We start from the raw sequence: 26,627 nt of genomic DNA on the forward strand, positions 1-26,627 counted from the left end.
AAGTAATGCTCTCGGGGTCATGGGTTCAAACCTCACCACAGCAGCTGGTGGAATTTCAAGCCAATGCATAAATCTGGAACATGAAGCCAGCCCCAATAAATGGTGGCCATTAAACTATCATCAATTGTTGTAAAAATCCATCTGGGTCACTAGTGTCCTTTGGGGAAGGAAATCTGCCATGCTTATACGGTCAGGCCTACATGTGACTCCAGACCCACAGCAATGGGGTTGACTCTTAACTACTCGGGGGAAATTAAGGATGCACAATACATTGTGACATGAACAGGCCATGAAAGACTTGAAAAAAATAATCATAAGGGAAGCATTTATTGGGCAGCAGGGAAGTGGGCTGAATCAGAGAGCACTTTCAATGGGCCAGCACAAGCAAGATGGGTAGAGTGGTCTCATTCTATGACATATGGTTCTTGGAAGTATGTCTAAAGGGACAGTCAGTTGCATTCACCAGTCCAAGTTCATTAATTGTCAAAATGAAACTTACTGTGACTCCCAGTATTTTCTTCTGAAAGTCACTGTGGATCAAACCTGCTTCTACTACCTGATCAGGCAGTGTTTTCCACATTGTAACCACATCGTTGGCTGTAAAAAGCTTCAGGACATACTGAAGCCATAAAAGACACATATAAATGTAAAGTTTTTTCCCTTCTGATGATAAAATGCAGTATAAATGCAGCAAGAGCTTGTACCTGAAATGGGAAAATGTCCCATTGTCAGCACCATCATATTTCAATTGCTTCTTAGTGGGGAATGAAATGCATGCAGAGAAAGAAAACCAGCTCAGAGTTGTTCCGACACACATGCTGGAACTGGAAAACTCTTCCTCATAGGTTGTGTTGAAGAGGGACACTATTTAATAAGGGATGGTCACTACTCTCAGAACATTTACTGATCCTATTCATGAGCGTTTGCCTGGCATGATTTGGAGATGCCAGTGTTAGACTGGGGTGTACAAAGTTAAAAATCACACACTACGTTTTGTCATTTATATTAATGATTTGGATGTGAGCATAAGAGGTACAGTTAGTAAGTTTGCAGATGTCACCAAAATTGGAGGTGTAGTGGACAGTGAAGAGATTTACCTCAGATTACAACTGGACCAGATGGGCCAATGGGCTGAGAAGTGGCAGATGAAGTTTAATTCAGATAAGTGCGAGGTGCTGCATTTTGGGAAAGCAAATCTTAGCTGGACTTATACACTTAATGGTAAGGTCCTAGGGAGTGTTGCTGAACAAAGAGACCTTTGAGTGCTGCTTCATAGCTCCTTGAAAGTGGAGTCTCAAGTAGATACGATAGTGAAGAAGGTGTTTGGAATGCTTTCCTTTATCGGTCAGAGTATTGGGTACAGGAATTGGGAGGTCATGTTGTGGCTGTACAGGATATTGGTTAGACACTGTTGTAATATTGCATGTAGTTCTGGTCTCCTTCCTATCGGAAAGATGTTGTGAAACTTGAAAGGGTTCAGAAAATATTTACAAGGATGTTGCCAGGGTTGGAGGATTTGAGCTTTAAGGAGAGGCTAAACAGGCTGGGGCTGTTTTCCCTGGAGTCTCAGAGGCTGAAGGGTGACCTTATAGAGGTTTATAAAAACACGAGGGGCATGGATAGGGTGAATAGACAAAGTATTTTCCCTGGGGTGGAGGAGTCCATAACTAGAGGGCATAGGTTTAAGGTGAGAGGGGAAAGATATAAAAGCGACCTTCACTCAGAGGGTGGTGTGTGTGTGGAATGAGCTGCCAGAGGAAGTAGTGGAGGCTGATTCAATGGCAACATTTAAAAGGCATTTGGATGGGTATATGAATAGGAAGGGTTTGGAGGGATATGGGCCGGGTGCTGGCAGGTGGGACTATATGGGGTTTGGATATCTGCTCGGCATGAATGGGTTGGACTGAAGGGTCTGTTTCCATGGTGTACATCTCTATGACTCTATGACCAGGTTATAGTCCAACAGGTTTATTTGGATGCACTAGCTTTCGGAGCACTGCCCCTTCATCGCCTGATCATCATCATCACAACCACCTGATGAAGGAGCAGCGCTCCGAAAGCTAGTGCTTCCAATTAAACCTGTTAGACTAGAACCCGGTGTGTGTGATTTTTAACTTTTGCCTGGTGTTTTCCTTGTGTGCTTCCAGTAGAGTCTTGATGCTGGGAGCAAGCATTTAGAAATTACTTGGATGTTCTCCCTAATTTGTTTTGACCGTCCCTTTATCCAGACTGTTCCATAAACATCTTGCTGAAGATAGAGTAAGGTCTTGGACAGGTGGTGTGGCACGAGAGCTTTCATCCCTTCTTCAAGACTCCTTCATTGGCCAACAAGACTGTTCCACCTACAGACAGGTTTCCTGGCAAGAGGCCGGTTGGGAGAACAGCCTTGTTTCTCACCACATGGTGCGAGGAAATGGTCTGGCGCTGCGGTCATCAGTGGTGCTAATTATATGACAACCGCGATGGGAAAACATATCTTCACAAGTCGTATCAGGGCCAATGCACGTATTAAACACTTCTGACAGGTGTTCAGCCTCATGCCCCAGCCTCCCTTCACAAGTAATTCTTAGAAGTGAATATTGTGCAGTAGTGTACGTAAAATATTCTGCGTTTTTAATTCCAGATTTATTTTGCAGGAAAAAGGAGAAGGTGATGGTAATGATTATACTTCCTCATTGTTTAAAACTTTCCATAGGCTCTGCCCTCATCAAAATGTACATTCTTGGGTCTAATACGGTTCTCTTGATGTAATGCTGTGTGTTATTGCAATTGTTGCTGGATAATATTTTGCACAATTTGCACAGCCAGTAATTGTAGTGATAGACTCGACCAGATTAAATTACATTCCTTATGATTATCTCCTGCCTCGCAGTTTTGCCATAATCATGTAGATGTATAAATTTGCAGATCTGTGGTATGCACAAAATGAGCAATGTAAAATTACATTTTGGGAAAGATTGCGGTGTTTATGTACACAAATCCACAATTGTGTCAGTATACAGGCAATCCGGGTGTTACAAAGGGGTTCCATTCTTGAGTATGTTTGTATGTGTAAGCAAGTTGGGACACAATACTATATACAGCTGAAAATGTGTTGCTGGTTAAAGCACAGCAGGTTAGGCAGCATCCAAGGAACAGGAAATTCGACGTTTCGGGCATAAGCCCTTCATCAGGAATATAAAATAGTTTGCGTGTTGGATCTTTAAAGTTGATAATAATCCACCCTGTATGGGATCTCACTGTTAAGTCCAAGTGTTCATAAATCAGATGTTTGTAAATGAGCAACCGTTGGCATGTGAATGTATATCAATAGCTTCACACCTTTTATTCTCACTGTTGCAAATTGTTTAGTTACTTACATTAGGGTCATGAATAGTTCACTCAGTTATTGGCATTCCTGCAAATTTCACCAGTCGACACAGGTTACGCTGGCCCAGATGAGCTTGAAAAACACGTGACTCGATTCTTATATTGAAATGTATTAGTGGTAGAGAATAGGCTGGAATGAGCTGGGCTAAGGCTGGGGGCACAGAGAAGGCGTAGTCAACCCTGCATTGGATTTTCCCTTGAGCTGTAGCTCCTTCTGTGGTCATGGTGGTTTAATTAATGATTCCACACAGGTATGATCCCATTCCCAGCTGGAAAATGAGATCGCACAGTGCACTGGAGGGAATCTTCAGTAGGTCAATACGCTGGAACCGAGATAAAAGAGAGAAAGTGCGGGGGAGGAAGTGGTTGGGAAAATAAAGCTCCTTGAAACCTATTCATCAGCATTGAGAATTAGAAACTGGTACAATGGCTGTTCTACAGCAGCTCCTCCATCATTGCCACAGTTGCTGAAATGACTGACAGTCCTCTTCAAAATACACAGCTGGCCTTCCGCCTGATGGGATTGGTTTGAGCGACTGTTGTTTCCAGGGAGGCCATAAGCATCCTTGCTGAGTCCCGTGCCTGCTTTTCATTGATCCACTTTGGCCATGGTGTGTCAATCATCACTCGCTGAAGGAGAGGCTTTTTGAAAAGGGAAGGAGATAATTGTTTCAAATGGAATGACTTGAACTGAAGGAAAGCGAGTGAGAGAGTGGGGTTAAGTTAGAGAGCTGAAGCGCAGAAAGCGAGGAGGGCAGACTCAGTGGGCTCCAAGTGACTTGTTGTCAATTACTGAGAGGAGTGAGAATTCATAGAAACGTAGAAGATAGGAGCAGGAGGAGGCCATTCAGCCCCTCAAGCCTTCTCCGCCATTTATCACGATCATGGCTGATTGCCCAACTCAATAGCCTAGGAGAAAGTGAGCACTGCAGACGCTGGAGATCAGAGCTGAAAATGTGTTGCTGGAAAAGCGCAGCAGGTCAGGCAGCATCCAAGGAACAGGAGAATTGACGTTTCTCATGAAAGAAGGGCTCATGCCTGAAACGTTGATTCTCCTGCTCCTTGGATGCTGCCTGACCTGCTGCGCTTTTCCAGCAACACATTTTCAGCAACTAATCCTGCTTTCTCCCCATAACCTTTGAGCCCATTCACCCCAAGTGCTATATCCAGCTGCCTCTTAAATACATTCAATGTTTTGGCATCAACTCCTTCCTGTGGTAATGAATTCCACAGGCTCACCACTCTTAGGGTGAAGAAACATCACCTCATCTCAATCCTAAATGGTCTACTCCAAATCCTCAGACTGTGACCCTGGTTCTGGACACATCCACCATCAGGAACAACCTCTCTGCATCTACCCTGTCTAGTCCTGTCAGAATTTTATAAGGTCCAATGAGATTCCCCAACCCCACTTGTCTGAACTCCAGTGAAAACAATCCTAACCGAGTCAATCTCTCCTCATACATCAGTCCCACCATCTCCGGGAACAACCTGGGAAACTTTCACTGCACTCCCTTGAGAGCCAGAGCATCCTTCCTCAACAAAGGAAGTGAATTTACAACAGTTACTCTGGCAGACCGAGCTGGCAGGGGAGCATTAGGAAACTTTATGGGCAAACACTCCTCCTGCATTGATTCTTGGAGTTTACAGTGCTCTTCTTGTCAGCCAAGTATTGCCTTTCAGCTCAGGAGCAACTTTGACTTGATTCCCCTTGGCCATTTATCCTCATTAGCTGCAGCACAGGTTGCTTCCTTTGGCATTGAATCAACAAACAGCCTCACTGGAAGTTAGGCTGTCTAGGCCTTTGAGGGCCGAAGCCACCAAGGGCAGCCAATTGTTAATTTGCCTTGAAAGAAATAAAGGGATTTTACTCACACAGTAAAATGGACCTTATCAACCCTGGGGATGTGAAGAATCAATTCTGGCCAAAAAGAGGCATTCAGGAGAGTGTCGGAAGATAAAAGTAACGCGTGAGGGTGCGGGGGATCTGTGGGGCAAGGTTCTGACCTGCAACGTTGACTTCCCTGCTCCTGTGATGCTGCCTGACCTGCTGTGCTTTTTCCAGTGCCACTTCTTATCGACCCTGATTCTCCAGCATCTGCAGTCCTCAGTGTCTCCTCTCACTGGGTAATGACACCCATTTCATAAGCCGTTTGCAGGCACGACGGGCTGAATGGACTTCCGTGATCCTGTGCTTTTCGATCATCGGAGGGGTTCAAGAGTGCGAAGGCTTTGGCTTCTGTGCCTGAGTTACTGAGCTGTTTAGAGCACTGCAGTTGGTGGAGGAGCAAATTACTGCAGAGACTGGAATCTGTACTGAAAGCTACAACTGCTGGAGATCACAGCAGCTCAGACAGCATCCATGGAGCACTTACTCTCTCTGTCCACGGGTGCCCTCTGAGCCATTGTGATTGCCAGCATTTGTTGTTTTCACTGCAATTGATGTCTTGTATGTACCAGTGGTGGAGGTCAATTCATCTGCAAATAGATAAACACACAAAAACGCCTGAAATGCATTTCACCTTGAAAGGAGTATTTTGTTCACATAAGATCGCCCAGTGGTTAAACAAACCAGACAGTTTCTCCTTCAAACTGATATCAAATAAAACATATCTCTACATGCATTAGATATAATCAGAGTGAAGGGGGAAACAGAGTTATAACATTATGTGGTCACTTCCTTGATCTTTAGATCAAGTCAGAGTCTTCTGTATGTCACACAAAGAGCTACTATCTGCTTAAACTGAATACAAAACAATGTGCCTCTCCAAAATAGTTATTGACTGAAAACCGAGGCAATCTCAATGAGTGTTTCTTGGCACACAGTTATATTCACAGCCGTGCCTTTTTGGATGGACATGAAGACTTTTGGTGTTATTTGTTCTATGTTGGTCATGCAACAAGATCTGGACAATATCCAGGCTGACAGGTGGCAAGTAACATTCACTTCACTTAAATGCCAGACAATGACTATTGTCAATAAGAGACACTTTAACAACTGCCCCTTGACATTCAACAGTCTCACCATCACTGAATCCCTCACTGTCAACATCCTTGGGGTTACCATTGAACAGAAACTGAACTGGACTCACCACAGAAACATAGTGGCTACAAGAGCAGGTCAGAGACTGGCGATACACACCTCCTGACTCCCCAAATTCTATCCACCATCTCCAAGGCACAAGTCAGGAGTGTGATGGAATATTCCCCACTTGCCTGGATGGGGGCAGCTCCAACAACATTCAAGAAGCTTTACACCATCCAGGACAAGCAACCCGTTTGATTGGCACCACATCCACAAGCATTCACTCCCTCCACTGCCGGTACTCAGTGGCAGCAGTGCGTACTATCTACAAGATGCACTGCAGAAATTCACCAAAGATCCTCAAACTGCACCTTCCAAACTCACGACCATTTCCATCTAGAAAGAACAAAGGCAGCAGGTAGTTGGGAACACCACCACCTACCTGCAAGTTCCCCTCCAAGCCATTCACCACTCTGACTTGGAAATATACCACCATTCTTTCACAATCATCGGGTCAAAATCCTGGAATTCCCTCTCTACTGGAGCATTGTGGGTCAACCCACAGCAAGTGGACTGCAGCGATTCAAGAAGGCAGCTCACCACCACCTTCTCAAGGGCAAGTAAGGATGGGCTATCAATGCTGGTGAGCTAGCAACGCCCCAGTCCCACAAAGGAATTTTTAAAAATCCCCATTGCCTGGCACTCGTGACATGAATGTTACGTGCCACTTATCAGCCCAAGCCTTCCGGTTGTTCAGGTCTTGCTGAGATCCACACTTCTTCAGTATTTGCAGAATTTGTGAATGGTGTTAAACCTTGTGTGGTCTAAGGAGCTGGGTTCTTCCCAGTCAGGAATTTGCCTGTGGATGGGGATAGAATCCAGAAAGGAAATGTGCAAACTGGTGCCTGTGCTAAAGTAAGTTCTTATGAATCTCAAAGTCCTTAGCTGCCCAGTTCAACACCAGGACCCCTGTGCCGTGCTTTCAACAATAAGCTCTTGCAAATGTGTGGCTTGATTTCCCATCTCCCAGATTGCTGGTTCTCTCTGATTGGCTGACGATCAAGAAACCTCCAATCTGTAGCCCCAACTTCATCACATGATCTGTCATGTCTCTAAAATAGAACTGAGCTGCCTGTAAAACTGTTGTCTCATTTGGCACCAAGGTACCCTCCCAATCACATGTCTGCACTATCACTATTTCGATAACATCAACTAACTCTCTGTCCCTGCTTCAACTCATTTCCTGCTACACCCTTTGTTCCATCTTGATTCATCTCTTCCAGAGTACACCTGACTGGTCTCAATCTCACCTCCATTAACTTGGAGTCACTGGAAAACTCTGCTTCCATGTCACAGAGTCGTACAGTATGGAAACATGCCCTTCGGTCCAACTCGTCCATGCCGACCAGATTTCCTAAGCTGAACTAGTCCCACTTACCTGCCTTTGGTCCACACCCCTCCAAACCTTTCCTATCCATGTACCTGTCCAACTGCCTTTTAAATGGTGCAATTGCACTCGCTTCTCCCACTTCCTAATTCACACTGAGGCCATTCACCCATTGACCCTGTGCTGTGTTGTCTCTGTTAATGTCCAGTTAAGTCACTCAAAAAGTTTGAACGTTTTCATGCCTTTTTTTCAGATCCCTCTGTGGCCTGACTGTCTCTGTAATCTGCTCCTGCATCACTACCCTTCGCAATATCACTCTGACCTCTTCCTTATTACTCATTTTAATCACTTCATCATTGAGGTCAAATCTTCAGCTACCTGTATTTTAAACACTGGAATACTTTGCCTACAATCATCTGCCTCATTGTGTCTCTTGGCTCCCTTAAGACAGTTTGTAAAACCTCCCTCTTTGACCATGCTTCTGGTCTCATACTGCAAAGCTGTCTCATTGTTTGATAACACTCTGGTGAAGTGACTGTGTTTCCCAAACGTTTAGCCACTGTGACCCTATTCAAAGCTGGAATATCATTGCAGCCACTTGCTGAGCAGATCTATGAACATTGGAGTGGTCATGACCATAAAATATCTCTTTTGACTCCAGTTGGGGTCCTGACCCACAACTTTGGGAAGCCTTGTCTTTAGGACGTCTACTCTATTGAGTGTGCTAATCTAAAACAAGTTGTTTGGAGGAAGGTGAACCTCCACTTTGGAGCAACTTGTCTTTTTTTTATCAGCAATGCTGAAGTTTTGAATTACGAAGTGACAAATCCTTAGTTTTCTAGGGAAATTAGATTACTTACAGTGTGGAAACAGACCCTTCGGCCCAACAAGTCCATACGACCCTCCGAAGAGCAACCCACCCAGACCCATTCCCCTACATTTACCCCTTCTCCTAACACTACATGCAATTTCCCATAGCCAGTTCACCTACCTGCACATCTTTGGACTGTGGGAGGAAACCAGAGCACCCAGAGGAAACCCACACAGACACGGGGAGAATGCGCAAACTCCACACAGTCAGTCGCCTGAGGTGGGAATTAAACCCGGGTCTCTGGCGCTGTGAGGCAGCAGTGCTAACCACTGTGCCACCATGCCGCCCACTGTGCCACCGTGCCGCCCAAGCCCAATGGACTAGTCATTCAGAAATGAGAATGTGGTGCTGGAAAAGCACAGCAGGTCAGGCAGTATTCAAGGAGTAGGAGAATCAACGTTTCAGGCAAAAGCTCTTCATCAGGAATGAAGGTCTTATGCCTAAAACGTCGATTCTCCTGCTCCTCAGATGCTGCCTGACCTGCTGTGTTTTTCCAGCAACACACTCAACTCTGATCTCCAGCATCTGCAGTCCTCACTTTCTCCTTCTCATTCAGAGACCCAAGTTGATGTTCTGAGGACCTGGGTTCAAATCCCATCATGGCCAGCAGCTGGAATTTAAACTGAGTTTGTAAATCTGGAATGATAAAGCTGCAGGAAGCTGTGATTAATCTTTATTAAAAACCCGTCTGGTTCACAGGACTTTTAGGAAAGGGAATCTGCCATTCTTGCCCAGTGTGGCCTACATGTGACTCCAGACCCACAGCAATGTGGTTGTTTCCAACTGAGCTAAGTTAGAGATGGGCATCAAATGCCGAGCCAATTAATGATGCCCACATTTCATGAAAGAGTAAAGAGAAAAGAAATTCATTTCTTCAGCTCCACTTGAAGGAACCATTCATGATTTCTATGCCGAAAAGACATCAGTCCAGTGAATCAGATATGGTCTTACAACAATAGCTTCATGGTTTACAGTTGCACTGTCACAAAGACTGAAGCCAGAGAAGGCTGAGGCAGGAACTGCTTCATATTGTGAGGTGGGATGAAAATTCCACGCCAAATCTTTATCCTGCCTTTGATCTTTTAACTTAACATGAGACTGTGTTGCACTGCACTGAGGGGTTGACTTTGAGGGTGCTAATTGCTGGAAGTGTGCACTATCTATAAGACACATTGCAGCAACTCACCAAAGCTCTGCCAGTGATACTTTCCAAGTCCACAGCCTGTTCCATCTGAAAGGGCAAGGGCAGCAGATACACATTAACACCACCCACTGTGCGTTTCCCTCCAAGCCACTCACACCATCCTGACTTGGAAATATATTGCCCTTCCTTCTGGGTTGCTGGGTTAAAATCTTGGAACAAATGCCTCCCGATCAGAATTGTGAGTGTCCTCACATCCCAAGCAATCTGAAAGGTAGCTCACCAACACCTTCTCAAGGACACTTGTTGGGGGTGAATCATAATGCTCGCCCAGCCAGCAGCGCCCACCCACATCCCGTGAGTTAAATTTAACAAATCACACCGCCCCGCCCCCATACCCACCCGGCTCTCTGTTTCTCTGTCCTTCGCTGTACATCGATTGTCTTGAAAAGGCGACAGGTAGTCCACCTGGCTATTTATGCTTATCTTTCATTCTTCAAATGTCACAAATAGGTACAAAGGAAAGTAATTGTAGTCTGTGCTTTCAAGTTGGTGAATTGATTTGCATAATTTGTCACAAATCTCTGGAGTATATGGAAGTGTCATTTGGTTCAGTGAGGCAGTTAATCATTTAAATGCCACTGGATATAAGATTTCACTTTACAGTATTCACGTAAACAATCGGAAATGATGACAATTTAAGCAACCTGGCAAACTGTTGTTTTACATGGATTACCCTTGAGTTTTGTTACCTGGTTTCCCACTTGCATCCAGCTGGCATTATTCAGCATCTTACATGTGTGTTATAACAACAACAGCTTGCATTTATCTAGCAACTTTGATAAAGGTTAAACACTCCCATGCTGCTCCCCTCAATAAGGAAACCTAGAACAAGACAAAGTTAAAAATCACACAACAACAGGTTATAGTCCAACAGGTTTAATTGGAAGCACACTAGCTTTTGGAGCGACGCTCCTTCATCAGGTGATTGTGGAGGGCTCAATCGTAACACAGAATTTATAGTAAAAATTTGCAGTGTGATGTAACTGAAATTATACATTGAAAAATTGATTGTCTGTTAAGCCTTTCATCTGTTAAAATACAGTGATAGTTTCACTTCTTTCATGTGTAAATCACAAAACCTTTTTTTTAAAGTTGCATTCTCGGGTTAGCTGTTAACAATGGTGATAGCTAGACAATATGTGGAAGACAGTATCGTTTTTCAGGGAAGCGATGGCCTAGTTGTATTATTGCTGGACTGTTAGCCCAGGAACCCAGGGAATGTGCTGGTGATCCAGCTGTAGTATTTGAATTCAATAAACATCTGGAATTCAGAGTCTAATGATGACCATGAAACCATTGTCAGCAAAATACCATCTGGTTCATGGATGTCCTTTCGGGAAGGAAATTGACATCTTTACCTGATCTGGCGTACACGTTTCTCTTGACTCTTAAGTTGATGGCCAATAAGTGTTAGCCTAGCCAGCGATGCTCTTGTCCCCTGAATGAATAAAAAGAATTACGGGGCCTGCCATTTTCAAGGGAGATGGGAGGAATCTTTATCTTTCAGGGTGCCACAAATGTTTAGAATTCTCTTTCACAGTGTGCATTGGAGAATGGATCATGGACTGGATTCAGTGTTTGAGATTTGCTTGATCCTACTTTAAAACCGAGCCATCCGCTTCAGCTTTGTTCATTCCTGTTTAGTTACGACTCTGGAAAATGCCCTGGTTAATTCTCAAGTAAAGGTGCTATATAAATACAAGTTTTTGTTGCCATCTGCCCACCAACTTCAGTCACAAAGTGTCTTAACATCTTAAAGCAAGAACAGGATGGAGCTAGTGTGTGTGTGCACGCGCGCGCACATGTTTGTGTGTGTCTGTGCGTGTCTATAGGTATGCATGTGCATGTCTGCGTTTGTGTGTAAATGTGTCTATACATACATTATGGACATATCTGTATGCATGTCTATGTTTGTGTGTGTGTATGTCTCTATGCACGTGAGTCTACGTATGTGTATGCATACATACAGAGGGTGGTGGGTGCTGACAGAGGTGGTAGGGGCGGGAACAATACCATCATTTAAGATGTATCTAGACAGATACATGAATGAGCAGGGAGCAGAGGGATACAGATCCTTAGAAAATAGGTGGCAGGTTTAGATTGAGGGTCTGGATCAGCACAGGCTTGGAGGGCTGAAGGGCCTGTTCCAGTGTGCTGTAAGGTTCTTTGTTCTGTGTCTGCATATATGTGTATGTCGATCCATGTACATAAGTGTGTGTTTGTTTTGTGTGTGTGTGTTGTGTGTGTTTTGTGTGTGTATTGCACGTGCTTATTTTGTGTTTGGTTGGTGTATGTGTGTGTGTATGTGTGAGGTGTGAGTGTGTGTGTGTGTATGTGTGAGTGAGAGTGTGTGTATGTGTGAGTGAGAGTGTGTGAGTATGTATGTGTAAGTGAGAGTGTGTGTATGGTGAGTGAGTGTGTGTGTGAGTGTGTATGTGTGAGTGTGTGTATGTGTGTGTGCGTGTGTGTATGCATGAGTGAGAGTGTGTGTATGTGTGAGTGAGAGTGTGTATGTGTGTGAGTGAGAGTGTGTGTGTGTGTGTCTGTATGTGTGAGTCAGAATGTGTGTGTGTGTGAGTGAGAGTGTGTGTGTGTGTATGTGTGAGTGAGAGTGTGTGTATGTGTGAGTGAGAGTGTGTGTATGTATGAGTGAGTGTGTGAGTCAGAGTGTATGTGTGTCGGTGTGTGTCTGTGTGTGTGAGTGAGAGTGTGTGTGTATGTGTGAGTCAGTGTGAGTGAGAGTGTGTGTGTATATGTGAGTGAGAATGAGTGTGTGTGTGTGAGAGTGTGTGTGCGTGTGTGAGTGTGAGTGAGAGTGTGTGTGTGTATGTGTGAGTGAGAGTTGTGTGTGTGTGTGTGTGTGTGAGAGTGTGTGTGTGAGTGAGTGTGTGTGTGTGTGAGTGAGAGTGTATGTGCGTGTGTGAGTGAGAGTGTGAGTGAGAGTGTCTGTATGTGTGAGTGAGAGTGTGTGTGTATGTGTGAGTCAGTGTGAGTGAGAGTGTGTATGTGTGTGTATGTGTGAGTGAGAATGAGTGTGTGAGTGAGTGTGTGTGTGTGAGTGAGAGTGTATGTGCATGTGTGAGTGAGAGTGTGTGTATGTGTGAGTGAGAGTGTGTGTATGTATGAGTGAGTGTGTGAGTCAGAGTGTATGTGTGTCGGTGTGTGTCTGTGTGTGTGAGTGAGAGTGTGTGTGTATGTGTGAGTCAGTGTGAGTGAGAGTGTGTGTGTGTGTGTGTGTATGTGTGAGTGAGAATGAGTGTGTGTGTGTGTGAGTGAGAGTGTGTGCGTGTGAGAGTGTGTGTGTGTATGTGTGAGTGAGAGTTGTGTGTGAGTGAAAGTGTGAGTGAGTGTGTGTGTGTGTGAGTGAGAGTGTGTATGTGAGTGAGAGTGTGTGTGTGGCTGAAAATGTGTTGCTGGTCAAAGCACAGCAGGCCAGGCAGCATCTCAGGAATAGTGTGTGTGTGAGTGAGTGTGTGTGTGTGAGTGAGAGTGTATGTGCGTGTGTGAGTGAGAATGTGAGTGAGAGAGTGTGTGTGTGTGTGTATGTGTGAGTCAGTGTGAGTGAGAATGTGTGTGTGTGTGAGAGTGTGTGTGTGCGTGTGTGAGTGAGAGTGTGAGTGTGTGTGTGTGAGTGAGAGTGTGAGTGTGTGTGTGTGAGTGAGAGAGTGTGTGTGTCTATATGTGTGAGTCAGTGTGAGTGAGAGTGACTGTGTGTGAGTGTGTGTGTGTGTGGGTGAGTGAGAGTGTGTGTGTTGGTGATGGGGTACAGGAGTACCAACTGCAGCTATAACACACTGCAACCTGACACCACTGAGGTGAGAGTAACTTTTAAATTAAGTTTCAGTTTTTAATGCATTTTCAGTTTTTCTGCTTTCCTTTGAGATGCAAACATTTGAATGATTCCAATGACTGTTCTGCAAACTTGCTAACTGAAGTGTTCTTTCAAAATGCCTGACATATTCTGGTCAACTGAAAGCAATGGATTTTGTTTGGCGCAGGTTCCTGACCCCCATTGACACCAGCCTGCTTTTCATTCACCCAGACGAAACAAGGAAGACAGCAGATTTGATCATTGCTTTGATGATTTGAATTGCAAATATAACCAACCTCAGTCGTCAAATCATTAAACATGTTCAGTAGATTTGCTGAAAGAAGAGGACGTTATCAATACTGTGACCTTGCATTAACTTGACTCCTTTTTTTTCAGCTGGACTTAATTCCGTCTCCCTTGATTTGAGAAATGCACTGCATTGCCACATCGAAGCTATTAGCTACACTAGCCTTTCCAAATAAAAAGTGAATACCTGATAAATTAAGCCAAAGCTAGTCAATTAGCTGAATGGGAATCTTCGAATCGGTTAGATTTCAATTGCACTTAACGCTGAAGAGCTTGTTAACAAAGGGAAGTTGGGACTATTACATTGAGAGCGTACATCCATCAGTGGTGACATGGTAGATTGGTATTAGTTATGAGTGTGCCTAGTTAATGCTGCGGAAAGTGATACTGCAAAAATTTGTTGCTCAAACTGGTTTTAAAAGCATAACCATCGCGAGACATTTTCTGTTGTACTTCTAACATCATCATCTAACCCACAGTCAATGCATAAGCTCAATGGGCAATAAATGCTGGGTGTGCTATTGAAATGCAGGTGCCTTGTATCTGGGTAGCTGGGTGTAACAAGAGCTATGGTATTGTGCTAATTTAATGCCTCCTGTCTCGACGCTTATGTTGAGGTATGGCAGACCTGATAATGATGGATAAATCATGTTAATCTCTCTTCTTTTTCTCTCGCACTCTTGTTTCATTCTCCTTCCAATGCTTAAAATAGAAGTGGAGCAAAAAGGTAAATAACATGACAAAGTCCCAAAGCCAGATCTTGTTATTTTTTTGTGGTATATGGTTGTTAGACTCTCCTGAACCCCAACTTCACCCCTTCCCCTCCTTTCCTCCCCCTTGCCCCAACACTCCCGGCACCTCTTGGGAAATGGGAATCGGGAACAGATGCTCACTGCAGAGGATGTTGGGTCATGTTGTGTCTCATTCAGGTGGCCAGGTGACATGGTCACAAGGTGGTGGGAGTAGGCGCTGGTCTCCTGGTAGAAATCCCTCCTCCCATTGCTATGTCGGTCGGCATCATCTTCCTGGCTTCCAGAACTTTCTCCATAGCATGCCATTAGTTTAACAGGGCTCCCGTGGGTTCACATCACACAATGCTTCTGTCGTCTTTTTGCTCTCCACTCTGCCTTGCATCTCCAGTTCTCTGCTGTAAAACCCTTCACCCTCCTCACCCACCTTGTTCTCCCACGCTAACCACACCCCCCCACCCTTGATCTGCCACCTTTAACCTCCCCAGCAGTCCCCTCATTTCTCCCCTCACCTCGCACTGCCCATCTTTTGCCCTCAATCTCCCTTCCCTTCAGTTTTGCTTCTCAACCGAACAGTTCAACGATACACAAACGATACTTTGGTTTTGGGAAAATGTTAAATTTTTTTCAGATGCTGTTTTAAGAGAAAAGAATACAAGCAGGTGTTTGTCAGTCTGTTGGGTGTTCCAAATGTCAATTAATTTCTTTTCTTTTTGTTTCCTTCCACGCTCCCCCATGTTAGTTTTTGTTTGCCCTGGGACTCTGAAAGGGGTTGTGGAGTCAGCCTATGTGACGGAGGCTGAGCAGCAGTCTGGTGCCTGGTGTAAAGACCCCCTGCAGGCTGGGGACAAGATTTATTATATGCCATGGACACCGTATCGCACAGACACCCTGATGGAGTATGCCACATTAAGTGACTTCGTCTCTGGACGCCACACGACCACCTACAAGCTGCCTCACCGCGTTGATGGCACTGGGTTTGTGGTCTATGATGGGGCGGTGTTCTTCAACAAGGAGCGGACGAGGAACATTGTCAAGTATGACCTGAGGACTCGAATCAAGAGCGGGGAGGCCATCATTGCCAGCGCCAACTACCACGACACCTCCCCCTACCGCTGGGGCGGCAAGTCGGACATCGATCTAGCAGTGGACGAGAACGGCCTGTGGGTCATCTATGCCACCGAGCAGAACAACGGCATGATGGTGGTCAGCCAGCTGAACCCTTACACGCTACGCTTCGAGGGCACCTGGTACACCTCGTACGACAAGAGGTCAGCCTCTAACGCCTTCATGATCTGCGGCGTTCTGTACGTGGTGCGTTCAGTCTATGAGGAGAACGAGAGCGAGACGGGCAAGAACTCGATAGACTACATGTACAATACCAACCTGAGGCGAGAGGAGTTTGTTGACATCCCCTTTCCCAATCCCTACCAGCATGTAGCAGCTGTGGATTACAATCCACGGGACAACATGCTGTATGTGTGGAATAACTACTTCATCCTGAGGTACGCTCTGGAGTTTGGACCTCCTGATCCAGCCCAAGGTAAGGGTCTCGAGCTTCAAATACTCTACCATCTGTTCTGACTCTCATGTTTCTGAAGAGCGATGTCTTTTTATATAAATTTCCTCATAAATGTCACAGATTTGAAAGATGTGATCTTATCATCTCCATTATTATCTCTGAACAGATGTGAACAAAAAACATTGTATATTAATATGGTCCTCCTGTTTGTCTGGATTAATCAATGCATAGAGACAGTCTTTTTATACAGTGACCTGTCATACTCTGTAATAGACAGGATAGGAGCAGGAGTAGGCCTTTCAATATGATCATAGCTGGTCATCCAACTCAATGTCCTATTTCCACTTTCTCCCTATACTCTTTAGCCCTAAGAACTATATCTAACTCCATGCTAAATTGCCCCATAGTGTCCTGGGATGTGCAGGTTAAAGTTGGTTAATCATGATTAATGTGGGGTTACAGGTGAGTGGGTCTGGGTGGGATGCTCGTTGCAGGTCAGTGCAGACTTGATGGGCTGAATGGCCTCTATGTTAGGATTGTATGATTTCTCACTCCATGTCAGCACCTGCATTTACTGTCATCTGACCGAAGGTGCAGCACAGAGTGGGGAGGTAACTTTCCATGGGATAGTCCAGTTTTCCAATCGGAAATGGACTGAGGGGGAAAAGGCTGGAAATGAGGTTGAGAATGACCAGATCAGTCATGATCTTGTTGATTGGTGGAGCAGACACGATGGGCTGAACGGTCTACCTCTCCTCCTTATGATGTTGTTAGGAGAGCCTGGGGTGTCCACAGAGCACACCAGTATCCAACTGGAATGCCCTCTCTGTCTGCCCCATGTGGATTAGTTGAGGGGTTATTCACATTGAGTCCATGGATGAAGGACGCCAAGCTCCTGCCTTCACTTTCACATATTGTTGGTCCCAGTTTTTATGGTGGAGCGGGTAGAAGGGTGATGTTGCCTCCTACCCTGGTTCCAGTTGTTACCTCCAAAGACAGCGCCACCTCAGGTGGATGTGGGAAAGCAAACGTCCAAACATCTGAGTGTGAGGGAGGAAGTGACCTTGCTTTCTACAGAAGCTGATCCATTGGTTTTTCATATGGAGGGCTGTTGTTCATCTTTCCCATTGGTGGGTGGATAGCTATGCTCTTTAGCAAAATTGAAGACGGCCATGTTTCTGAGAATTTTCAGGAAGCAATTGGAAAGGAAAATTAAGTACAAGGAATACAAGAATAAAGAGCTCTTACTACGATTGTATAGGGCATTGATGAGGCCAAACTTGGAGTACTGTTTACAGTCACCCTAAGGAAAGATGAAACTTGTGCTCGAGGGAGTGGATGAAAGTTTGGATTAGATTACTTACAGTGTGGAAACAGACCCTTCGGCCCAACAAGTCCACACTGACCCGCCGACGTGCAACCCATCCAGACCCATTCCCTTACATTTACCCCTTCACCTAACACTATGGGCAATTCATCTAACCTGCGTATTTTTGGACTGTGGGAGGAAACCGGAGCACCCGGATGAAACCCTCGCAGACACGGGGAGAATGTGCAAACTCCACACAGTCAGTCACCCGAGGCGGGAACTGAACCCGGGTCTCTGGCTCTGTGAGGCAGCAGTGCTAACCACTGTGCCACCGTTAATTCCTAAAATGAGGAGGTTGTCCTTATAGGGGCAGACTGAGCAGACGTGGACTATATGGAAGTCTTCAAGATATTAACAGGAGAAAAACAAGGTCGGTACAAATAAACTATTTCTACTGTTTGGACGTTCTAAAACTGAGGGATAGTTTGTGATTTAAGGCCAGACTGTTCAAGAGAGAAGCTCTTCTACATGTAAAGGAGTGGTAGACATTTGGAACACACTTCCAAATACTGCAGTTGATCAGTTGTTCATTTTAAATCTGAGACAGATAAATGTTTGTTATGTAAAGAGATTAAGGGTTATGGGCCAAAGGCAGATATATAGCGTCATGCCACAGATTAACCATGAGCTCACTGGATGACAGAACAGACTTGAGGGGCTGAATGGCCTACTCCTGTTTCTGTGTTGCTGTATTTGCTGATGTTTAGAAGAATGAAAGGGGCGGTCTGTGAGGGATCAATGTGTTAGCTAGTGATGTCAGCAACAAGATAACTCACCCACACTCCCACCAGTCAGCTCATTACGAGTTGACAGATGATTGAGGGTCAGTATCTCACCCAATCATAAGAGCATAAGACATAAGAGCAGAAACGAGGCCATTCAGCCCATCACGTCAGCTCCACCATTCAATCATGGCTGATAAGTTTCTCAACCCAATTCTCCCCGTAACCCTTGAAACTCTTGATACTAAAGAAACCATTTATCTCTGTCTTAAATATGCTCAATGACCTGGCCTCCGCAGCCTTCTGTGGCAATGATTTCCATTGATTCATCACTCTCTGGCTGAAGAAGTTTCTCCTTATCTCCATTCTATCAGGTCTTCCCTCTACTCTGAGGCTGAGCCCTCTGGTCCTGGTCTCTCCTACCAATGGAGAACCTTCCCAGCATCCACTCTGCCCAGGCCATTCAGTATTCTGTATGTTTTAATTAGGTCCCCCTCATCTCTCTAAGCTCCATTGAGTATAAACCCGGAGTCCTCAAACATTCCTCATATGTTAGGCTTTTCATTCTTCAGACCATTCTCGTGAGCCTGCTCTGAACACACTCCAGGGCCAATACATCCTTCCTGGGATATGGGGGCCAAAGCTGCTCCTTATTCTCCAAATGTGGTCTGACCAGATAATCACAGCCCTCTATATTGAAGACTGAGGTCACCAGAAGTTGCCGGTCAGTCAGAACGTGGGTGTCTCTGGCTGGACAAACATTTATTGTCCACCTCTAGTTGCCCTTGAGATGGTGGCGGTGAGCTGCCTTCTTGAACTGCTGCAGTCCACCTGCTGGGTTGACCCACAATGCCCTTAGTGGTGGAATTCCAGGGCTCTGACCCAGTGACAATGAAACAATGGCGGTACATTTCCAAGTCAGAATGGTGAGTGGCTTGGAAGGGAACTTGCAGGTGGTGGTGTTCCCAAATACCTGCTGCCCTTGTCTGTCTCGATGGCAATGCAGAGTTGTGGGTCTGGGTGGAATACCCTTTGGGGGTCAGTGTGAACTTGATGGGCCAAATGGCTGTTTCGACACTGAAGGGAGCAGAGAAAGTCAGGTAGAGATTTTAGGAGTTTTTTTATTGTTTATTATATAAGATGAATTAGAAAAATAACTTTCCCCTGAGAGTTGATGACATCCATTTGACATGATCACAAAGATAGTGCAGAGAAAGATTTGAACAAATGTTATACTTTGCTGCAAGGAATTGTTGAAGGCAGCAGGATTGATTTTTTGCCACAATCCTCTAAGTGATAACTTTGTGGAGGTTTTTAATGTACGGGGGTGGGGGGGGAGGAGGTGGGGGAATAGGAGGGGAGACCAGTGAGAGTGAGGTGAGACGGGGGGGCTTGTGAACATGGTCGAGGGGTCTGTCTGTTCGAGCTGGAGCACAGCAGAATGACTCAGTCAGCGACACTGTAGCACATCAGCATCTTCTCTCAGGCTTTTAAGAATGAACAACAAATGATCTGTGCTCCTAGCAACCTTTGAACCCTCCTGAGCCAGCGCTGTCTGACCCGAAACCTGGAAAGATCCAAAGTCCCAGTCCTGAGGTCGCTGGTTTAGTGATGCTGGACTTTCTTGCTCCTCGGATGCTGCTTGAACTGCTGCGCTTTTCCAGCACCACTCTAATCTAGAATCTGGTTTCCAGCATCTGCGGTCCTTGTTTTTACCAAATGGAATCACAGAATTATTACAGCCCATATGTCTGCGTGAGCTCTATTATCTGGACCAACTCTCTTATCTAGTGCCAACCTCCTGCCCCTTCTCCATATTCCTGCATACTATTGCTGTCTAAATAATTATCACTTGCTCACTTGAGTGCCTCAGTTGAACCTACCTGCATCACATTCAGGCAGGATGTTCAAATACCCAATTTAATAAATGTGTGAGAAAAGTTCTTTCTCACATCACTCGTGTTTTGTTTGCACATCCCTAAAAAAAAAACAGAGAATGCTGGAGAAACCAGCGGGATAGAGAGAGAAATAAAGTTAAATGTTTCAAGTCTGGGATAAATCTTCTTCAGAACTGTCTGCATAGAGGGTGTAAAAGTAAGTGGCTCCAATAGCTACAAAGCTCCAGTGCAGAAACATAGACTAGGTGCCTTCTTTCTGTGCTGGAATATTGTTGGCATGGAGATTAAAGAGGAAATAAGATTCTAAAACCATAAGATATGGGAGTAGAATTAAGTCATTGAGCCCATTGAGTCTGCTCCGCAATTTGACCATGGCTAATATATTTCTCAACCCCATTTTCCTGCTTTCTTCCCATTACCCTTGATGCCCTTATTAATCAAGAATTTATCTCTGTCTTAAATACATTCGCTGATTTGGTCTCCACAGCCCTCTGCAGCAATGAGTTCCGCATTCACCACCCTCTGGCTGAAGAAATTCCTCCTCATGTAAGTTCAAAAGGGTTGTCCCTTCACTCTGAGGCTGTGACCTCCAGTCCTAGTCTCTCCTACTGGTGGAAATGTTCTCCACCTTGACTCTATTCAGGGCTATTTATATTCTGTAATCAGATTTCAGTCAGAACTCTCTCATCCTTCTAAAATACATTGCGTACTGACACAAAGTCCTGAACCGTTCCTATTTTACAAGCCCTTCATCCACGAGATCTTTCTTGTGAACTTCCTCTGGACCCCCTCCAAGGCCAGCACATCCTTCCTCAGATACAAGGCCCAAAACCACTCCAATATTCCAGATGCCAGCAATCACTGACGAGTCACGGAAACAGACCCCTTTTCATTTTGCTGACATTGTTGGTTCCAAGATTGGGCAGCTTATATGTATCCAAGGCTGTCATTTCGCTAAGACTTCTGGGGATGACAAAGCAAACGATTGCTGTTAGAGGCAGATTTTGAGTGAAACTAAAATTGGAAAGGAGTCAGGAGCCAATATAACGAGGGGTTGATGGAAATCTGTTCTGCCAAGAGACGGATAGAGTGAGAGACACACACAAGAAACACGGCACAGCATGGCATGGAAGGAGGAAGAGAAATTAGCTCAGAAGGGGAGGGTGGCAGTGGGTTAGTGTGTGCACTGGAGGTCAGATTGGGACTGGCATCATCAGAAATCTGACCTTTGCAAGGCACCAGCATCTGTCTGTAAGCTGGACACATGCCAGCACGTCCATTTAGTCACCAAGTAAACTGGCATCCCACTCAACATTAGATTAAAAAAATGCTATTGTATCTGCCAGTTTTCCTCACGTTGTCCTTTGCATCTGCCCCCACCCATGGGGTTGCCACCTGTTCAAGTCTGATGGGCCATTTATTAGGCAGACCTGCCTTTCATCAGCTGCTTTGACAAAACTAAATCAAATCAAATGGAAACTATCTTGCAGAAGTCCAGACTCCTTTTAGCACAGTCTGCATTTCATGTGTGGCAGGATTTGCAGTGAACTCTTCAGACTGAACTGATTTGGCTTCCTAGCAGTCACTGGAATGACTTAATATTGAACCAGCAGCCAGGAAAGGAGCATCATGCCTGAGTTAATAAATAGCACCACTGCTAAATCCACAACATCTGAACAAAGAACTGGCAAACAGGCTGGAGTCAGGATATCCTGCCACACTGGAGACTCACAGCACTGAGAACAGAATGGACACTGATACATGTAAAAATAGTTGAAAGAATTGGCTTTAATATAATTTTGCTGGAGCCTTTCTTTTCCTCTCTGAAGACATAGTTCCTCCACTCCCAGCTGGAGGCCACTTCTGCACTCAGCACGCCAATTCTGAGTTAGCATGTGCAGTTCTCCATGAGATGATCCCCATTTACAACAGAATGTTTTTTTTTAATTCATCAAGTTAAATGTTGGTCTGCACCTGCATCTTCACCCTTCCAAACCCCTCCCTCTCAACGCTGGAAACCTTCCCTCTGAAGGCTGTCGCTGTTACCAAGGCAAGCTGTTGTTTCTGATACGAGTGTAAATCATGAACAGCCCTTAATGTTGTATGACATTTATACAGCCACAGGTATCAATGGCAGATAGTTAATAGAATGAAAATTTTGGGGGTGATGGGGGGGAGGGGAGCAGGGGAGAGGGTTGCAGAGATGGAACCAAATGAGAAGAGCCCAATACAGAAAGAAAGAGGCTATGGTTCTGTACTTTGGGAGATGTGGGAAAAGATTTAGGAAGGATATTGTATGGCAGGCAAATATTGGAACAGTAATTGTTGGGAATATCCCTGCAGTTCAAGCAAAAACTTGGCAATAGGAATATAATTCTGGGAAATGTGAAGTTACAGACTTTGGCAGGAAGAGTAGAGTCACAGTCGTAGAGATGTACAGGATGGAAACAGACCCTTCGGTCCAACTTCTACATACCGACCAGATATCCCAACCCAATCAAGTCCCACCTGCCAGCACCCAGCCCATATCCCTCTACACCCTTTCTATTCATAAGCCCATCCAGATGCCTTCTAAGTGTTGCAATTGTACTGGCCTCCACCACTTGCTCTGGCAGCTCATTCCGTACACGTACCACCCTCTGCGTGAAAAAGTTGCCACTTAGTCTCTTTTATATCGTTTCCCTCTCACCCTAAACCTATGCCCTCTAGTTCTGGACTCACCCAAACCAGGGAAAAGACCTTGTCTATTTATTCTGTCCAAGCCCATCATGATCTTATAAGCCTCTATAAGATCACCCCTCAGCCTCCAATGCTCCAGGGACAACAGCCCTTGCCTGTTCAACCTCTCCCTACAAAAATATCCTTCTGATAGGAAGGAGACTAGAATTGCACGCAATATTCCAAAAGTGGCCGAACCAATGTCCTGTACAGCCGCAACCCCTGTCCTCAACACTCTGACCAATAAAGGAAAGCATACCAAATGCCTTCTTCACTATCCTATCTACCTGCGACTCCACTTTCTAGGAGCTATGAACCTGCACTCCAAGGTCTCTTTGTTCAGCAACCTTACCATTGATAGAGGAGCTGAATATTATTTAAATTGAGAAAGACTGCAGAAAGTTAGGGAAGAAAGGGATTTAGGAGTCTGCTTCCATGAATGAGAAAATGCTCACATTTATTTTTGAGTGGTAGTCGGGAACGCAAAGGGAATGGAGTGTAACAGCAGGGATGTTTTCCTGAAACTGTGCAAGGCACTATTAAGCCCCCAGCTGGAATACTGTGAACAGTTCCTGGTATCTAAGTAAAGATATATCGGCATTGGAGGCAATCTGGAGAAGGTTCACAAGACCTATACACGAGTGTTACGAAGAGGGATTGAGACGTTTGGGCTTGTGCTCATTGTGATAATGAAGGAATAGAGGAGACCTGACTAAAATCAACAAGATTCTTAGGAGGCTTGACATGGTAGATGTGGAAAGGTTATTGTCCCTTGTGGGAGAGTCGAGGACCAGTGGGCATCATCTCAGAATAAGGAGTCACAAATGTAACACAGAGATGATGAGGAATTTCTGCTCTCAAGGTAATGAATCCATGAAATGTTTTACCATAGAGGCCTGTAGATTTGATAAGTATGTCAAGGCTGAGAGAGACAGATTTTTAATCAGTAAGGGAATGAAGGCTTCCGGGGCAAGGCAGAAAAGTAGGGTTGAGGATAATTTCATGGGATGTTGGAACACACTTGATAGGCTCAATGGCCTGTTTCTTCTCCGATTTCATATGGTACAAAACAAAACAGAAACCCAGACATTGAGGAACGAACGCGTTTCCTGAATATTCACAGTCGGGATAAACACAGTGAAGAATGGAGGGTAAAATGAGGTGTGCTGGTGGTTCTGAGTGAAAACTTAATTGATTTGTCCATTACCTTGATTTCTACCAAGATCTGAGCTGATCTTCGGGAGAAGACCTACCCTGAAATGGTCAGCTGAACGTACCTGATGACAAATCTGCTCCATTTTCCAACATTTATTGACATTTGTTCAGGTTTTCACAGTACGCAGGGTGTTCTGACTCTCATTATCGATGTTGCAGTTTATTTGTTTGTCATGATCAGCCATGATCATATTGAATGGTGGTGCAGGCTCGAAGGGCAGAATGGCCTACTCCTGCACCTATTGTCTATTGTCGATGATATACTTTGCTGATCTTGAGTAGAGAAGATTGTTCTCCTGGTAGGGCAATCCAAATCAAGGGGTGACCAGCATACAACTGTCAGGAATAAACCCAATACAAAGGTCAGAATGCCAGAAGTTTTACAGCACAAGAAGGGGCTTTTTGTATCTGTGCAGTTGTTCAGACATTACCTTGTGCCAATCTCCCACTCCATCCCCATAAATTTGCAGGAAACTTTCTCACACTGGAAGGGGAACTTGTGATCAGATGGAGGGGTTCTGCCATTTCTGAGTACAGGTCTCTCTGGTATAACATGGCAGTTGTGCTCCTCTGTAGAAAATCCCTATACCCATTCAGTAGAAAGTTTATGTTATCCAAACAGCGTCCACAATTCAACAATCACATTATAGCCAACTCGTGTTAATGAAACGCGCATTATATCAGAACAACCTGTAAACCTTCAAAAGAGGTGGGAATGGAAGGATAGGAGGAGACTTGTGGAAATGTGGACCTGCTTTCCCCCTCCCCCAAAGCTGTTATAGAACCCTTACAGTGTGGGAGCAGGTCATTCATCCCATCAAGTCCACACCCACTCTCGCAAAGTATCCTACCTAGTCCCTGTAACCTTGCATATTTCCATGGTCAATCTAATTTGCCTGCACATCCCTGGGTGCTATGGACAATTTAGCACAGCCAATCCACCCTAATCTACACATCTTTGGACTGTGGGAGGAAACCCACACTGACACAGGGAGAATGTGAAAACTCCACACAGACAGTCACCTGAAGCTGGAATCGAACCTGGGTCCTTGACGCTGTGAGGCCACAGTGCTAACCACTGGGCCACCATTTTAGGCAAGTACGCCATTTGAGAATTTGAAAAACTGAAGCTAAGGCACAGATTGGCCTGCAATCTCACCTATAACATGGACTGGTTTGAAGGACTGAATGGAAACGTCCTGTTCTGATGTGCAAATAAATATGGCTCAAATCAATACAAATTTGATGCAAATTGCCACTGAACCATCACAGATACTGAAAGACTGTGGCTGCCGTTGAATGGGGAGAACAACAAGATTGTGGAAGTTTGGAATAATTTTATGGAAGCACATTGCACTGTCTTTATTTGTAAAATGTGCAATTACATTTTTCTAAATGTGGAGAATATGGAGTGCAATCCAAATATTGAAAATTGTGTTTGGATGTTAGTGTTTAAATGAATCTTGTGTCAGAATTATCTCTTAATGTCAGACTATTTCAATCCAGTTTCAGGTTCAGGTCTCATTTCTCTCATAGGTAATTTCAGTCATTATAATTTTTTAAAAAAAGCTTGTCGACTAGTTAAAATATTATTTTTCCCCGGAATTCAAGCTAATTATCTAAATCAAGCTATTCTGTTCAGTTAATACAGTGATAGAAAGGACCCAGGATGATTAGAAACATTTGCAAGATATTGCAAGATAGTTTTTATTGCATTTTTGATTAATTACTGTGTATAAAATGTGTCATTGAAATTCGGCTTTCTTCATGGATTTGCCCTCTGCTGTTGTCTCAGGGGAGAATAGATTTCTTGTTTACTAAGTGTACGAGATTATTAATCAGATAGCTGAAAATCAGACATCTCAGATGATCATTCCTCTGGAGAGTGCATAATAAGAAATGACGGTGCAGGGAGCTAGGGATTGAAATGACTTTGACTTCAAAATGTCCATCTTCTGCAGGATGCGTGCTGGGATTGTTGGTTAGCTCGGTTGGCTGGACGGTTGGTTTGCAATACAGCAATGCTAACAGCGCGGGTTTAATTCTCACATGGGTATGGACTGAGGTCCCATCTTCACAGCCTGGCTTGAGGTGTGGTGATCCTTTGATGAAACTCAACATCAATTGTCTCTCTCCCTTTGCCTGATGAGAGAGTGACACGATGCTGGCTGTTGCTATTCACTCATGAGGTTGTGGACATCACTTGCAAAGGCAGTATTTATTGTCCCTGAGAAGGAAATGGTGAACCAATCTCTTGACCATTGAGCATTTTGCTAGGACATTTCAGAGGAGCTTATCGCATAAGTCACGTTGTGGTAGATCTGGAGTGACTCATGGGTCAGACCAGGTGAGAACAACAGCTCTGCAGAACCGATTGGAGATTGATGGCAATTGTGTTGTTACTTGGTTGTGGGTTTCAGATTTCTGATTCCTCATTTATTCGATTCCTTAAATGTAAAGT

General features: G+C 44.7%; 1 protein-coding gene across 9 annotated transcripts in view; it reads left to right on the forward strand.

Annotated features, from left to right (window-relative positions):
* Positions 1-26,627, forward strand: part of adgrl2a (adhesion G protein-coupled receptor L2a) — an 807,643-nt gene that overhangs the window by 642,120 nt on the left and 138,896 nt on the right. For all 9 annotated transcript variants that reach the window (XM_060830637.1, XM_060830636.1, XM_060830643.1 and 6 more), the window contains one exon: positions 15,465-16,265. In XM_060830637.1, coding sequence (XP_060686620.1) covers positions 15,465-16,265 — 801 coding nt within the window. The remainder of the gene's footprint in view (positions 1-15,464; positions 16,266-26,627) is intronic.

This window comes from Hemiscyllium ocellatum, chromosome 9 (genome assembly GCF_020745735.1).
Source record: "Hemiscyllium ocellatum isolate sHemOce1 chromosome 9, sHemOce1.pat.X.cur, whole genome shotgun sequence".
NCBI lineage: Eukaryota > Metazoa > Chordata > Chondrichthyes > Orectolobiformes > Hemiscylliidae > Hemiscyllium > Hemiscyllium ocellatum.